This window comes from Hyperolius riggenbachi, chromosome 2, assembly GCF_040937935.1.
Source record: "Hyperolius riggenbachi isolate aHypRig1 chromosome 2, aHypRig1.pri, whole genome shotgun sequence".
Taxonomy (NCBI): domain Eukaryota; kingdom Metazoa; phylum Chordata; class Amphibia; order Anura; family Hyperoliidae; genus Hyperolius; species Hyperolius riggenbachi.
This window is the reverse complement of record NC_090647.1, coordinates 473,471,025-473,487,614: the sequence shown is the minus strand read 5'-3', so window position 1 is coordinate 473,487,614 and position 16,590 is coordinate 473,471,025. Positions and strand designations below refer to the sequence as shown.

General features: G+C 48.7%; 1 protein-coding gene across 1 annotated transcript in view; it reads right to left on the bottom strand.

Moving 5' to 3' along the window:
- Positions 1-5,023: 5,023 nt before the first annotated feature.
- Positions 5,024-16,590, bottom strand: part of CLUH (clustered mitochondria homolog) — a 116,917-nt gene continuing 105,350 nt past the window's right edge. The window contains exons 25-26 of the mRNA XM_068270236.1: positions 15,135-15,208; positions 5,024-7,326 (exon numbers count right to left, since the gene is read on the bottom strand). Coding sequence (XP_068126337.1) covers positions 7,158-7,326; positions 15,135-15,208 — 243 coding nt within the window. The 3' untranslated portion in view covers positions 5,024-7,157. The remainder of the gene's footprint in view (positions 7,327-15,134; positions 15,209-16,590) is intronic.

The window sequence follows — 16,590 nt, the reverse complement described above, 5'->3', positions numbered from 1 at the left end:
CAAATGAGGCAGAGAAGACTAAGGGCTGGTGCACACCAAAACCCGCTAGCAGATCCGCAAAATGCTAGCAGATTTTGAAACGCTTTTTCTGTTTCGGTAACGTTTTGCGGTTTTGTGTAGCGGTTTTGGTGTAGTAGATTTCATATATTGTTACAGTAAAGCTGTTACTGAACAGCTTCTGTAACAAAAACGCCAGCAAAACCGCTCTGAACAGGCGTTTTTCAGAGCGGTTTGCGTTTTCCTATACTTAACATTGAGGCAGAAACGCACCCACAATCAGAAAAAATGCCTCACCCCAGGAGTATGCATTTCTGCAAAACGCCTTCCGCTCTGGTGTGCACCAGCCCATTGAAATACATTACCCAAGCGCAGCCGCAAGCGGATCACAAAACGCAGCCGAACCGTTTTGGTGTGCACTAGGCCTATGGGCGGATATTACATCACGACTGGCTTCAAAATAGCCACAGTAAATATGGAAACTGTCTAGAATAGAATTATCTACTTTTCCTTTATAAAATTCACAGGAATCATAATGTGGACAGTGCAATACATGTTATGTAAGTAGAGCAAGTATTTATCTACTTATATATTTGTGGGTTTTTTTTCCTGAGATAGTATGGCTGACAGCTCCTCTTTAACCACTTGCCGACCGCACACTCATACCGTGCGGCGGCAAAGTGGTAGTTGGAGGACCAGCGATCTGCGTCGCCAGGTGCCTCCCTAATTAATCAGGAAAGTTTCCTGTCAGATCACGGAGCGGGTCTCCGTGAATAGCCTGCCAGCTGCTGATTGCGGCTCGTAGACTATTTGTAAACGTAGGAGACAAATGTCTCCTTTGTTTACATTGTACGGCGCTGCTGCGCAGCAGCGCCATAAGGCAGATCGGCAATCAGCGGCCGGGGATCGCCGCCATGTGACAGGGGACGTCCTGTCACTGGCTGCACAGGACGGATAGTGTCCTGTGCAGCCCGGATCACCGGGAATGACAGGTAGGAGAGGGAGGGGGGGAATTTGGCTGCGGAGGGGGGTTTGATGTCCCCCCCCCCCCCCAACCTCAGGCAGGCAGGAGCGATCAGACCCCGCCCCCCCTGCACATCATCCCCATGGGGGGGGGGGAGATCTGGTCACTCTGCCTGCACCCTGATCTGTGCTGGGGGCTGCAGAGCCCACCCAGCACAGATCATTAAAAACAGTGCTGGTCCTTAACCACTTGCCGACCGCACACTCATAACGTGCGTCGGCAAAGTGGCAGCTGCAGGACCAGCGACGCAGTACTGCGTCGCCAGCTGCAGCCTAATTAATCAGGAAGCAGCCGCTCGTACGAGCGGCTGCTTCCTGTCAAATCACGGCGGGGGGCTCCGTGAATAGCCTGCGGGCCGCCGATGGCGGCTCGCAGGCTAGATGTAAACACAAGCGGAAATAATCCGCTTTGTTTACATTTGTACGGCGCTGCTGCGCAGCAGCGCCGTAAGGCAGATCGGCGATCCCCGGCCAATCAGCGGCCGGGGATCGCCGCCATGTGACAGACCACATCCTGTCACTGGCTGCACAGGACGGATAGCGTCCTGTGCAGCCCGGAACACCAGGGGGAGGCAGCAGGTAGGAGAGGGAGGGGGAATTTCGCCGCGGAGGGGGGCTTTGAGGTGCCCCCCCCGCCACCCACAGCAGGCAGGAGAGATCAGACCCCCCCAGCACATCATCCCCATAGGGGGGAAAAAAGGGGGGCAATCTGATCTCCCTGCCTGCACCCTGATCTGTGCTGGGGGCTGCAGAGCCCACCCAGCACAGATCAATCAAACCAGCGCTGGTCCTTAAGGGGGGGTAAAGGGTGGGTCATCAAGTGGTTAAGGGGGGGGTAAAGGGTGGGTCATCAAGTGGTTAAACAGTACCAGTTGCTTGACAGCCCTGCTGATCCCTTTGGCTGCAGCAGTGTCTGGATATCACACCCGAAACAAGCATGCAATGCAGCTAATCTTGTCAGCTTTTTGGCAGAAATACGATTTGCATCAGGGCAGGTTCTAGACTTTTTGCTGCCTGAAACAACCCCCTGCTATAACTCAGGCTAGGTTCCCACTGCTGCGATTACAGTCTGCCAAATTGCATTAGCATGCAGGGAATCAGTCTATTGAAGTCAACAAGGTGCATCCAAATTCGTGTGCGGGGAAAAGGTGACAGCATGCAGCATAATCTCGCATCACACGTCTGAATCCCATAGCCGTGCATAACGCAGCTAGAGGGATTCGGCTGTGACGGCAATGCATCTTGCAAGACACATGGCGAGCACAGTGGAAACGTAGCCTTGGATATCATAACTAGTGAGAAAGGTATAAATGAATAAATAGAAACATAACTAAAACAAAATTGTTTTGGTCCTTAAAGGGGTTCTTTAACTGCTTGCCGTCTGCGTCACGCTGATGGGCGTGGCCGCAGTGGCAGCCCCAGTACTGCCTAATGCAGATCGGTGTAAAGTCCTGGGGCTTCGTTTTGCAGGAGATTGTGCACATGCAGTGTGCGCATCTCCTGCTTGGTAGCTGGAGCTCCGCCTTCAGTCATCTGTTAGTCTAATTAGCATATACAGTGCTGCGATCTACAGCAGCACTGTACTGGGAAAGTGATTGGCTGTCGCCCACGACAGCCGATCACTCTATATAATAAAAAAATAAGACAAATTTACATAAAAACAAACAAATTAATATTAATAAATAAAACAAACATCCGGGGGGCTATCTGACCCCACCAACAGAGAGCTCTGTTGCTGGGGAGAAAAGGGGGGTATCACTTGTGTGCTGTGTTGTGCAGGCCTACAGCTTAGCCTTAAAGCTGCAGTGGCCTATTTTACAAAAAATGGCTTGGTCTTTAGGGGGGGGGGGGGGGTTAACACTGGTCATCAAGAGGTTAAGGTTTAAAAAGAAAAGGTTTCACTTACCTGGGGCTTCTACCGGCCTTCTGCATAAGTCCTGTGCCCGCGCCAGTACTCAAGGATCCTCCGTCATGGCTCAGTTTCCGTTTCACCGACTACAGCCACTGCGGCAGCCCAGCTCTGGCCCAACACAAAGAGCGTCCTCCGCAGTAGCAATACGAGAAAAACTTTCTACTGCGCCTGCGTAGGATGCTCCTGGCGACGTGAGTGGAAGCGAGGCCGTGCAGTGGCGGTCAACTTGTCAACCAAAACGGAAAATGAGCTGCGGCAAGGGACTAGAGCAGCGGTCGCCAAACTTTTTCGATCAAGGGCCGGGTCAACATACTTCAGATTGCTGGGGGGCCGGAGAATACATAAAATGATGTAGAAAAACTTTACATTGAACCTAGGTATTGTAAACAGCACCTATTAGCATGGGCAGCTCTCATGTCTCCCATTTATCCAGAGCCAATATTATGCCACCAACATAGCATGTGCAGATAGTATGCCCCCCAACATGGCTTTCTGGCTTCCATGTGGAAGGCTGTTGCCAGCACTGCTATGCTATATGTGGGCCACCAATATTTAAAGATGCAGTGAGCAACATCTATAAGTTATACATTTTGTGTATGGGGGCCAGTGAAAAAGCCTCAGGGGGCCGCATTCGGCCCGCGGGCCTTAGTTTGAGGGCCTCTGGACTAGAGGATCCTTGAAGACCGGACATCTGCAGAGGCTGGTAGAAGCCACAGGTACGTGAAACTTAAATTTAAGGCCTTAGGGGGGTTATATATGTAAGTACTGGTGTGGTTAGAGAAAGTCCACTTTCAAGAAACAATTTTCATTAATCTCTATCAATGCTGTACTAATGTCTTCACAATTTTAATTACTTTACCATTTTAATTTACAGCCAGCTATCAATTTCCAAATCTGAAATCCATAGTCCAGGTTTCAGTACAAACAAGCCAAGCATTCCCGCTTCCTGGAGAAGTAATCAGCTGTGCAAAGAAAGGGGGTGAAGAGTATCATTAGTCCGACACTTTGATCTCAGGAGCCTGACTGTGCTGGGCTAGATCCAGCAGTGGCACAGGCAGCCAACATAATATTTATATTATGTGGGGCCGGAGGAGATCAAAGTGTCACACTAGGACATTATGCTCCTTGTCGCACTACATCCAACATCAGGAGCTGGGGAGAACAATCCAGTGTCAGAATAAGTTTGTCAGTGGATTGGAAAGGGTTAACAGTATCTATTACATTCAAAAAGATGTATCCAACTGCATGACAATTTCCACTTTGGGCTCATATTCAGTGAAGATGGACTAAGCCAGAAAAGGCAGCAGTGTTCTGAATCCTGTTTATATCTGGTTTCTTCTTTCCATGAAAAAGTTTTAAATGTGCATTTGAAGATCAACAGTGAACAGTGTTCATAAAATAGTTTTTAGAAGTGTTTTTGAGCCCGTGCAGGGATTTCCACAACAGAATTGTCTTTCTGTAATGCAGTGCCACCGGTGAGCCCACAAATCATGACCATCCAGTATTGGCTTTGGACCTCGTGTCTTAGGTACAGAGATTTCTCTGTGTCCTTGGAATCTTTATTTACCATTATGTGCTGTAGTTGATTACATTCTCAAATTATTTGCAGTTTAATGCTGAAGAACATAATTTCCAAATGACTGTTACTTTGCTAACATAGTGTATCCCATCATCATCTTTATCTTCTCAAAGTTTGGGATACTGGTTTTATACCCAATATTACAACACAGTGGTTGCAATTTGTCCCAATTAGTTGAGAGTTGTATTATCTGTTTCTTCCCATTTCAGTTGAATGAAGACTTGCTGATAAGCACCTGTTTTAGGTGCATCTCTGTGCATAAATTATATTCTATTTCACTAAATGACAAGCCTGCTGATTGAGCAAAAACCCATTACCTCCATTGACCAGAGGGGGCAGGAGCAGGCACATATAAAGATCTCCCAATGAGTGGGAGGGAGGCAGAGAGTTGAATAATTAAGTCGCGAGTGGCACTTTGTGAGGACAGTTACACTTTAAGCATTCTACTAATAGGGTGTCTAAAACAGAACATGTGAAAAAGTCTTCAAACAGACAATAAAAACACAACCATATTATGCATTGTCATGAATTTATTAAAGGCTAAAATTTTCAGGTTTTAGGAACATGTTAAGGACAAATGACGAGTGATTTTATGCATTGCGGTTTGGTAAAGTACAGGTTATTCTCCAAAAATACATTACCATGAAACAGTACAGAGCAGCATTTCCTCTTACAGGACAAGAGTCATTGGAGAGCAAAAGTCAGTGGATATGCTGACCAAGCCACCTGCCCACTGAGTTCTACCACAGGCTCGGGGTGTCGGAGAGCCTACAATATCAGCATATGGAAGTCAACTTCCCTTCGATCAATTGACGTTGATCATAACTGGATCAGTGGTGTTTTTCCACTTAATGTTCATGCTAATGCAGGTCAAAAAAAAAAAAAAAATCAAAAAAGAAATCTACTGAAAGACAGAATAACCACTGGGGGTAAAACACAAGAAAAACAAACTTGAAAATGTTCAAAAGTTATTTTAAGTTAAAAATAAAACTAAAACCAGATGAGGGTGTATGGATTTAAACAAATATATTCCCCGTCAATCCTTACCATTAAAGGTATCAAGCTCAGAAATCGGATTATGAAGGTCGCTCATCGTTGTCTATCTGCCGGGCCTAAATTGCTGACATTCTATAGCAACAACTTAGTCCTAACAGAGAAATATCTACAGCACCAATAGGCCATACCACATAATCATTCTGTTATGTCAATTTATACAAGGCTTGGTATGGTCCAGAAATCACTTTACCTGCCCCACAATAACAGGAACAGGTTGTTTCCTCAAAGGACGGCGTGGTCCCTGACCACAAATAACACACCAATGATTATTAGAAGTGAAAATTAGGAGGAAACATCAGAAATCCAAAGATTAAAAGGGAACAGGCGTTAAGATGAGCTTTACAATCAAATGCTGCTTTAATTACACAAGTAAAATGAACAAACCCAACATCATAGTTTTAACAAGTAAGCACGAAGTCAAAACCTCTCCATGGCAAATGTATGGCCCCCTGTGGAAATATGATATCTTTTGTTAGAGAACAAGGGTCCAGACTAATTATTTTAAACTCCAGGAGGTTCTACAATGAAAAGGTATCTTGCTCATGGAGGTATGGTGGATATGTTTAAAACTAGTTGGCAGGAGACGCTTCTAAGGACACTTGTCCACAGTCTGTCTAGTCTTCCACAACGAGGGGTAACGTATACTTTTGTGGTAGACGTAGTAGAACACTTCCTCAAGCCAAAGTACAGCATAGTACGCATGATCTGTCTTTCTTTAAATTATTTTACATTCAGGTACTAGTTTTTCAAAAGACGAGAGACTGGACTTGGGTCATTTATAGTCTTTGGATATGGTGAGAGATTGTAGATATAGAAAGCCTCTGATGATGCAGTCATACACAATCACACATTTCACAGAAACACCATGAAAAATAAAAGGAAAAATAAAACGAGACTAGAACAGATATATAAAACTTAAAAGTCCTCAATAAAAAAAAAAAGAAAGCCGAAAAGCAGATGTATTACCATGTGTATTCCCGTAATTAAAAAAAAAAAAAAAACTCTCCCAGGAAGACCGTCATCCATGTATGCTTTCACCCAATGCACTGTGGAATAATGAGCTAGAGGAGGTTCCAGCTTGTGTATGGCTTAAGTCTGGGGCCGTGAGCTGCATCGTTTGGCTCAGGATGCAGCACCACAGTTTGGAATTAGGGAGAGCCGAATTCTAATATCTCACATGGACTCTTTGTCTCCGTCCACATTCAACGACCTGAGAAATGTTCTGTCACCTCTAAGCAGAGCCATTCCCTCTAATAAACAAACATAAAAACGCAGAAATGGGTTCCCCCTAACGCACACCTCCATACACACACTGACGCGCCAGCCTGGGCTTTTAGAAGCCCCATTTCTTCTGCGAACACGACTGCTTAGGGACGGAAAGGTCTCAGTACGGCAGACAGAAGCTCATCGAGACACTTTATACTGTTGGCTTATTAATTAGTTCTTGCACTGTGTATTATCAGCATGTGCACCTGTGCAACCTCATTGCAACACACTTAGATTTTTCTTTTACAACTAGAGGCCTGGTGACAACCCACTGATGGGTTAGCATTTTAAAAAGGGTGCTAAAGAGAAGAACAGGAGGCTGGGCTAAGCGGAGCTTTGTGTCTGGACAGTCTCAGTTGTGGTGCTGCTGGTGCCATTTGCTTCAGGTAAGTCTGTATCATTGCTGTCAGCTTCCTGATCGTCTCCTTTGATGGCATCCTGCAGCTGTTGGCGTCGCTGGACCTCTGCTCGTAAATTCTCCAGGTCCTTTTGACTGCAATGACACATTTGAACATCAGATAGACCAGAAGAATGTACGTGTGAAAAACACAGCAAAAACCTACACACAGGGAACACCTTTGACTATCTAGGCTTGGGGATTGGGGGGGGGGGGGGGGTGGAGGGGCGGAAATGCTACCTAAATTGGGAAGGGGGGGAAAGACACCTTTGCCTACTTACAGTGGGAGGGGGCACTTTTGGATACCTATAATGGGAAGATAACCTTGGCTTTCTATACTGGGAGGACACCCGTTGCTACCTGCACTGGTGAGACACATATATTCTCACAGGGCTACCTAATAACTGTCTGGGGGTACATGGCTACTAAATTGATATAAATAAGATGCACTTGGCTACTTCATTTCTTTATCTTGGCGCACCTGCCTATTTTAATTTGTTTATCTCAAGAAACCTGGCTACTTAACTACTTGAAGACCACCTCACGCCAATGGGCGTGACCGCGGCAGCAGCCCCAGGACCGCCTAACGCCAATTGGCGTCAAGTCCTGGGGCTGCAGTTTCACAGGGAGCGGCCGCGCATGCGCAATCGTTCCCTGCCATCTGTTCCATGATTAGCCTGCTAGCCGCCGATCGCGGCTAGCAGGCTGTTTGTAAACGAAAGGGGAAAGAAATCCCCTTTGTTTACAACTGTAGCTGATGCCTATGAGAGGCGGAACAGGACGGATCGCTGTCCTGTTCCAATTCAGATACCGGAGGGGAGGAGGGAAGGGGAGGGAGGGAGAGAGAGCCTCATAGAGGCTGAAGAAAACAAACAGTCGCAGCGATCGGACCCCTCCAGTGGCATGTCCCCTTAGGGACAAAGAAAAGCTGGTGAGTCCGATCGCTGGGATCCATATAGCTGGGCTGTGCAGAAGGCTGAAATGCCTGCACAGCCCAGTACTGCAAAAAATGGCCTGGTCTTTAGGGGTCGTCAAGTGGCTTATTACTTCATCTGGATGCATGTGACAACTTAATATCTTTTATCAAGGGGCATGTGACTACATGAAAGTAGTCATATGCCCCTGAATGCTTTGTGTTATAAGATGTAATTGATGCAAATCGAGTACAATAAGGCCCCCCCGCCCCCCCCCCCCCCCCCCCAGCACTATGCAATTCTGCTGATGAACAGTAAAAGTAATTTTTTTATAGGTATACTACTGTGTTTCCACGAAAATAAGACACTGTTTTATACTAATTTCTCCATAAAAATTGTGCTAGGTCTTATTTTCGGGGAGGTCTTATACTTTGTGGGGGTAGTGAGATCCCCCTTGTGTATAGCCATACTGTAAATATAGCCAGATTCCCCCCACCCTTGTGTATAGCTTGACCCCCCTCACTCATAGCCAGTCTCTGCCCGCATTAACTCCTGCTGACCCCCTCCTCCAGAAAGACGATCCTAGTACTACGCAGCTCCTCTGCCTGGCGGCATAATTCAAAGCACAGATTAGCGGTAAACTGTAATAAAGACAGCTAGAGTATCAGTATAACAGCGCCGTATCACTGTAACAGCGCGTCCTTATACTTCCTATGGCACGCCTATGTCACTTCGTGTATACGGAGGCGCTGTTATACTGATACTCTAGCCTTCATTACAGTCACTGCTAATCTGCGGTTTGAATTATGACCCCAGGCAGAGGAGCTGCGGCATACTGGCATCGGTGATTCTGCAGGTGGGGGGTGGCTAGGGGAAATATATGCTAGGGCCTATTTTTAGAGGAAATGTCATACTTCGGGGAAACAAAGTATGTTGACCAGCAGTCTCATTGTATGGTATGATTGCAAATATAGAATAATAAGTCCCATGGCACATGAACAATTGTGATGTACAGCATAACCATACACTAAAACCTTGTATACACCCTAGACTGAACTTGGCCGACTCGGCTGAGGATCTACCATGTGTACAGATGTCCCCTAGGCAATGAGAGCTGCACTCAGTACACACATGCCACAATTGGAGACTTCAGTCAGTATACACTCATGCCATAATGGGAGCTGTCAGTCAGTGAACACACATGACCCAATGGGAGCTGTTAGTCAGTACACACTCATACCACAATGGTAGCCGTCAGTCAGTACACACCCATGCCACAATGGGAGCCGTCAGTCAGTACACACCCATGCCACAATGGGAGCCGTCAGTCAGTACACACCCATGCCACAATGGGAGCTGTCAGTCAGTACACACTCATGCCACAATGGGAGCTGCACTCAGTACACACCCATGCCACAATGGGAGCTGCACTCAGTACACACCCATGCCACAACTGGAGACTTCAGTCAGCACACACACATGCCCCAATGGGAGCTGTCAGTCAGCACACACATGCCACAATGGGAGCGGTCAGCACACACACATGCCCCCATGCCCCAATGGGAGCTGTCAGTCAGCACACACTCATGCCACAATGTGAGCCATCAGTCAGTACACACTCATGCACCAATGGGAGCCATCAGTCAGTACGCACTCATGCCGCAATGTGAGCCGTCAGTCAGCACACACTCATGCCCCAATGGGAGCTGTCAGTCAGTACACACTCATGCCACAATGGGAGCCGTCAGGTCAGTACACACTCATGCCACAATGGGAGCCGTCAGTCAGTACACACTCATGCCGCAATGGGAGCCATCAGTCAGTACACACTCATGCCCGCAATGGGAGTCGTCAGTCAGTACACACTCATGCCCCAATGGGAGTCATCAGTCAGTACACACTCATGCCCCAATGGAGGCTGTCAGTCAGTACACACTCATCCCGCAATGTGAGCCGTCAGTCAGTACACACTCATGCCACAATGGGAGCCGTCAGTCAGTACACACTCATGCCGCAATGTGAGCCGTCAGTCAGTACACACTCATGCCACAATGGGAGCTGCACTCAGTACACACCCCATGCCACAATGGGAGCTGCACTCAGTACCACACATGCCACAACTGGAGACTTCAGTCAGCACACACACATGCCCAATGGGAGCTGTCAGTCAGCACACACTCATGCCACAATGGGAGCGGTCAGCACACACACATGCCCCCATGCCCAATGGAGCTGTCAGTCAGCACACACTCATGCCACAATGGGAGCCGTCAGTCAGTACACTCATGCCACAATGGGAAGCCGTCAGTCAGTACACACTCATGCCACAATGGGAGCGGTCAGCACACACACATGCCCCCATGCCCCAATGGGAGCTGTCAGTCAGTACACACTCATGCCACAATGGGAGCCGTCAGTCAGTACACTCATGCCACAATGGGAGCCGTCAGTCAGTACACACTCATGCCGCTAATGGGAGCCATCAGTCAGTACACACTCATGCCGCAATGGGAGTCGTCAGTCAGTACACACTCATGCCCCAATGGGAGTCATCAGTCAGTACACACTCATGCCCCAATGGGAGCTGTCAGTCAGTACACACTCATCCCGCAATGTGAGCCGTCAGTCAGTACACACTCATGAATGGGAGCCGTCAGTCAGTACACACTCATGCCGCAATGTGAGCCGTCAGTCAGTACACACTCATGCCGCAATGTGAGCCGTCAGTCAGTACACACTCATGCCACAATGGGAGCCGTCAGTCAGTACACACTCATGCCACAATGGGAGCCGTCAGTCAGTACACACTCATGCCACAATGGGAGCCGTCAGTCAGTACACTCATGCCACAATGGGAGCCGTCAGTCAGTACACACTCATGCCGCAATGGGAGCCGTCAGTCAGTACACACTCATGCCGCAATGGGAGTCGTCAGTCAGTACACACTCATGCCCCAATGGGAGCCGTCAGTCAGTACACACACTCATCCCGCAATGTGAGCCGTCAGTCAGTACACACTCATGCCACAATGGGAGCCGTCAGTCGGTACACACTCATGCCGCAATGTGAGCCGTCAGTCGGCACACAATCATGCCCCAATGGGAGCTGTCAGTCAGTACACACTCATGCCACAATGGGAGCCGTCAGTCAGTACACACTCATGCCACAATGGGAGCCGTCAGTCAGTACACTCATGCCACAATGGGAGCCGTCAGTCAGTACACTCATGCCACAATGGGAGCCGTCAGTCAGTACACACTCATGCCGCAATGGGAGCCGTCAGTCAGTACACACTCATGCCGCAATGGGAGCCGTCAGTCAGTACACACTCATGCCCCAATGGGAGCCGTCAGTCAGTACACACTCATGCCCCAATGGGAGCCGTCAGTCAGTACACACACTCATGCCGCAATGGGAGCCGTCAGTCAGTACACACACTCATGCCGCAATGTGAGCCGTCAGTCAGTACACACTCATGCCACAATGGGAGCCGTCAGTCAGTACACACTCATGCCGCAATGTGAGCCGTCAGTCAGTACACACTCATGCCGCAATGTGAGCCGTCAGTCAGTACACACTCATGCCCCAATGGGAGCTGTCAGTCAGCACACACTCATGCCGCAATGTGAGCCGTCAGTCAGCACACAATCATGCCCCAATGGGAGCTGTCAGTCAGTACACACTCATGCCACAATGGGAGCCGTCAGTCAGTACACACTCATGCCACAATGGGAGCCGTCAGTCAGTACACTCATGCCACAATGGGAGCCGTCAGTCAGTACACACTCATGCCGCAATGGGAGCCGTCAGTCAGTACACACTCATGCCGCAATGGGAGCCGTCAGTCAGTACACACTCATGCCCCAATGGGAGCTGTCAGTCAGTACACACTCATGCCACAATGGGAGCCGTCAGTCAGTACACACACTCATGCCGCAATGGGAGCCGTCAGTCAGTACACACACTCATGCCGCAATGTGAGCCGTCAGTCAGTACACACTCATGCCACAATGGGAGCCGTCAGTCAGTACACACTCATGCCGCAATGTGAGCCGTCAGTCAGTACACACTCATGCCGCAATGTGAGCCGTCAGTCAGTACACACTCATGCCCCAATGGGAGCTGTCAGTCAGTACACACACTCATGCCGCAATGGGAGCCGTCAGTCAGTACACACACTCATGCCGCAATGTGAGCCGTCAGTCAGTAGACACTCATGCCACAATGGGAGCTGTCAGTCAGTACACACTCATGCCACAATGGGAGCCGTCAGTCAGTACACACTCATGCCACAATGGGAGTCATCAGTCAGCACACACTCATGCCACAATGGGAGCCGTCAGTCAGTACACACTCATGCCACAATGGGAGCCGTCAGTCAGTACACACTCATGCCACAATGGGAGCCGTCAGTCAGTACACTCATGCCACAATGGGAGCCGTCAGTCAGTACACACTCATGCCGCAATGGGAGCCGTCAGTCAGTACACACTCATGCCGCAATGGGAGTCGTCAGTCAGTACACACTCATGCCCCAATGGGAGCTGTCAGTCAGTACACACTCATGCCACAATGGGAGCTGTCAGTCAGTACACACACTCATGCTGCAATGGGAGCCGTCAGTCAGTACACACACTCATGCCGCAATGTGAGCCGTCAGTCAGTACACACTCATGCCACAATGGGAGCTGTCAGTCAGTACACACACTTATGCCGCAATGTGAGCCGTCAGTCAGTACACACTCATGCCACAATGGGAGCCGTCAGTCAGTACACAGTCATGCCACAATGGGAGCCGTCAGTCAGTACACACTCATGCCGCAATGTGAGCAGTCAGTCAGCACACAATCATGCCCCAATGGGAGCTGTCAGTCAGTACACACTCATGCCCTAATGGGAGCCGTCAGTCAGTACACACTCATGCCCCAATGGGAGCCGTCAGTCAGTACACACTCATGCCGCAATGGGAGCCGTCAGTCAGCACACACTCATGCCACAATGGGAGCCGTCAGTCAGCACACACTCATGCCACAATGGGAGCAGTCAGTCAGCACACACTCATGCCACAATGGGAGCCGTCAGTCAGTACACACTCATGCCACAATGGGAGCCGTCAGTCAGTACACACTCATGCCACAATGGGAGCCGTCAGTCAGTACACACTCATGCCGCAATGTGAGCAGTCAGTCAGCACACACTCATGCCACAATGGGAGCCGTCAGTCAGTACACACTCATGCCACAATGGGAGCCGTCAGTCAGTACACACTCATGCCACAATGGGAGCCGTCAGTCAGTACACTCATGCCACAATGGGAGCCGTCAGTCAGTACACACTCATGCCGCAATGGGAGCCGTCAGTCAGTACACACTCATGCCGCAATGGGAGTCGTCAGTCAGTACACACTCATGCCCCAATGGGAGCTGTCAGTCAGTACACACTCATGCCACAATGGGAGCTGTCAGTCAGTACACACACTCATGCTGCAATGGGAGCCGTCAGTCAGTACACACACTCATGCCGCAATGTGAGCCGTCAGTCAGTACACACTCATGCCACAATGGGAGCTGTCAGTCAGTACACACACTTATGCCGCAATGTGAGCCGTCAGTCAGTACACACTCATGCCACAATGGGAGCCGTCAGTCAGTACACACTCATGCCGCAATGTGAGCAGTCAGTCAGCACACAATCATGCCCCAATGGGAGCTGTCAGTCAGTACACACTCATGCCCTAATGGGAGCCGTCAGTCAGTACACACTCATGCCCCAATGGGAGCCGTCAGTCAGTACACACTCATGCCGCAATGGGAGCCGTCAGTCAGTACACACTCATGCCGCAATGTGAGCCGTCAGTCAGTACACACTCATGCCACAATGGGAGCCGTCAGTCAGCACACACTCATGCCACAATGGGAGCAGTCAGTCAGCACACACTCATGCCACAATGGGAGCCGTCAGTCAGTACACACTCATGCCACAATGGGAGCCGTCAGTCAGTACACACTCATGCCACAATGGGAGCCGTCAGTCAGTACACACTCATGCCGCAATGTGAGCAGTCAGTCAGCACACAATCATGCCCCAATGGGAGCCGTCAGTCAGTACACACTCATGCCCCAATGGGAGCCGTCAGTCAGTACACACTCATGCCCCAATGGGAGCCGTCAGTCAGTACACACTCATGCCCCAATGGGAGCCGTCAGTCAGTACACACTCATGCCGCAATGTGAGCCGTCAGTCAGTACACACTCATGCCGCAATGTGAGCCGTCAGTCAGCACACACTCATGCCCCAATGGGAGCTGTCAGTCAGCACACACTCATGCCACAATGGGAGCCGTCAGTCAGTACACACACTCATGCCACAATGGGAGCTGTCAGTCAGTACACACACTCATGCCCCAATGGGAGCCGTCAGTTAGTACACACTCATGCCCCAATGGGAGCCGTCAGTCAGTACACACTCATGCCACAATGGGAGCCATCAGTCAGTACACACTCATGCCACAATGGGAGCCATCAGTCAGTACACACTCATGCCACAATAGGAGTCATCAGTCAGTACACACTCATGCCGCAATGGGAGCCATCAGTCAGTACACACTCATGCCACAATGGGAGCCATCAGTCAGTACACACTCATGCCACAATAGGAGTCATCAGTCAGTACACACTCATGCCGCAATGGGAGCCATCAGTCAGTACACACTCATGCCACAATGGGAGCCGTCAGTCAGCACACACTCATGCCACAATGGAGCGGTCAGTCAGCACCCACTCATGCCACAATGGGAACAGTCAGTCAGTACACACACGCCACAATGGGAGCTGTCAGTACACACTCATGCCACAATGGGAGCTGTCAGTACACACTCATGCTACAATGTGAGCTGTCAGTACACACTCATGCTACAATGTGAGCTGTCAGTCAGTACACACAATGGGAGCTGTCTGTACACACTTATGCCGCAATGGGAGATGTCGTCACCTGAGAGGAATGAATAGGATTCCATTGATGATATTGAGCTGATCCAGAACACTGGCCATGCTGGGGGCTGAGAACTGAAAGAGGATGAACACAATAACATTACTGTTACATATCTGTTCAGCACTAGTCATAACATGGTTACAGAGTGGGAAAAGAATTGGGTGACAATTCGCAAAACAACAAACCTGTTTGGTTAACAAAAATCCAAGGCAGCCAAGGCGATGCAAAACAAAACCCATGTCTGATCATTTAATCACTAGATGGGCAATATGCCTGATGCAGAAGAGGTGGCCAGACTCTGAGATCATTTTGTAATTTAAGTGACTGTGTTGTGAGAGGGATAACATGGGGGCTGCCATCCGGCTGATTGTAGTGGCTCAATCATACATCTAAAACTTCTTACTCTTATTCTTATTCTTACAACCAACACTGCTACTTCCCCACCTTTCAAAAATTCTCCCAATAGGATTTAAACACCAAATATAGATAAGCTTTCCCAAGATGCACAAGGGGAATCCACACCACCAGTAATACAAACATCCATAAAACCTAGAGATGAATGCCAGGAAATCCCCAACATGAACCACCCAATGTATGCAGAGTATAGATGTTCTCATAGGAGAATTTCCTACCAGGAGAATTCATAAAGAAGCCCACAATCTATTTATCATTTTGATTGACTGGATCATGTGATTGTATCTGCTCCTGTTTCCTGTGCAGGCTGATCATCACTAGGGATAGTCAATAAGATGCTAATAAGTTAAATTCATGCAAATGTTATGCAGTGTGGAAATGGACCTCACCTAACATAGCTACTGCAATTGATTAGTCTGTTTTGAAATGGGATACATTTTCACAAAATTAGCAATAGATCTGCATCAGTCTGAAATTATCAGCATCTCATTTAGTGACCAGCAAATCAGAGGAGCACGAATTGATCAGCTCAAACCTATCATGGGTTTTCCCACGGATGAGAGAAATTCTAGGAAAACCGATCACCTCTAATGTCGGGTAATTCTATCATTACCTGCTAATAACTGCTAGATGACCCAGTTACAGTGCCATTGGTTTGGTACAATGCCCGTCTATAAGGCAGTTGATACCGGTGCACAGGGGCTTATCAGTTACAAGCACCAGTGTTCAGCTATTATATAGTCAGTATTTTGACCCCTGATGCTTGAATTCGGCATCGGAGTGAACATGATGAAAGGTGAGTATTCTTTCGTGTTCTTGGTAAGGGTTAGGTGTTGCTTAGGAGGCTCTGTGTTAGGTGACAGAGTAGGGCGAGGCTGGATTTAGATGTTATGGTCAGAGGATTACAGTTAGGGATAAGGAATGGAATTTGCATCTGTGGTGGAGGTCAGTGTAAACATTTGGGAAGGGGTTGGAGAAAGTTAGGGATAGGAGTCAGAAAGGGTTAAAGTTGGGTAGGAAGTTATACTTAAAGGAAACCTGA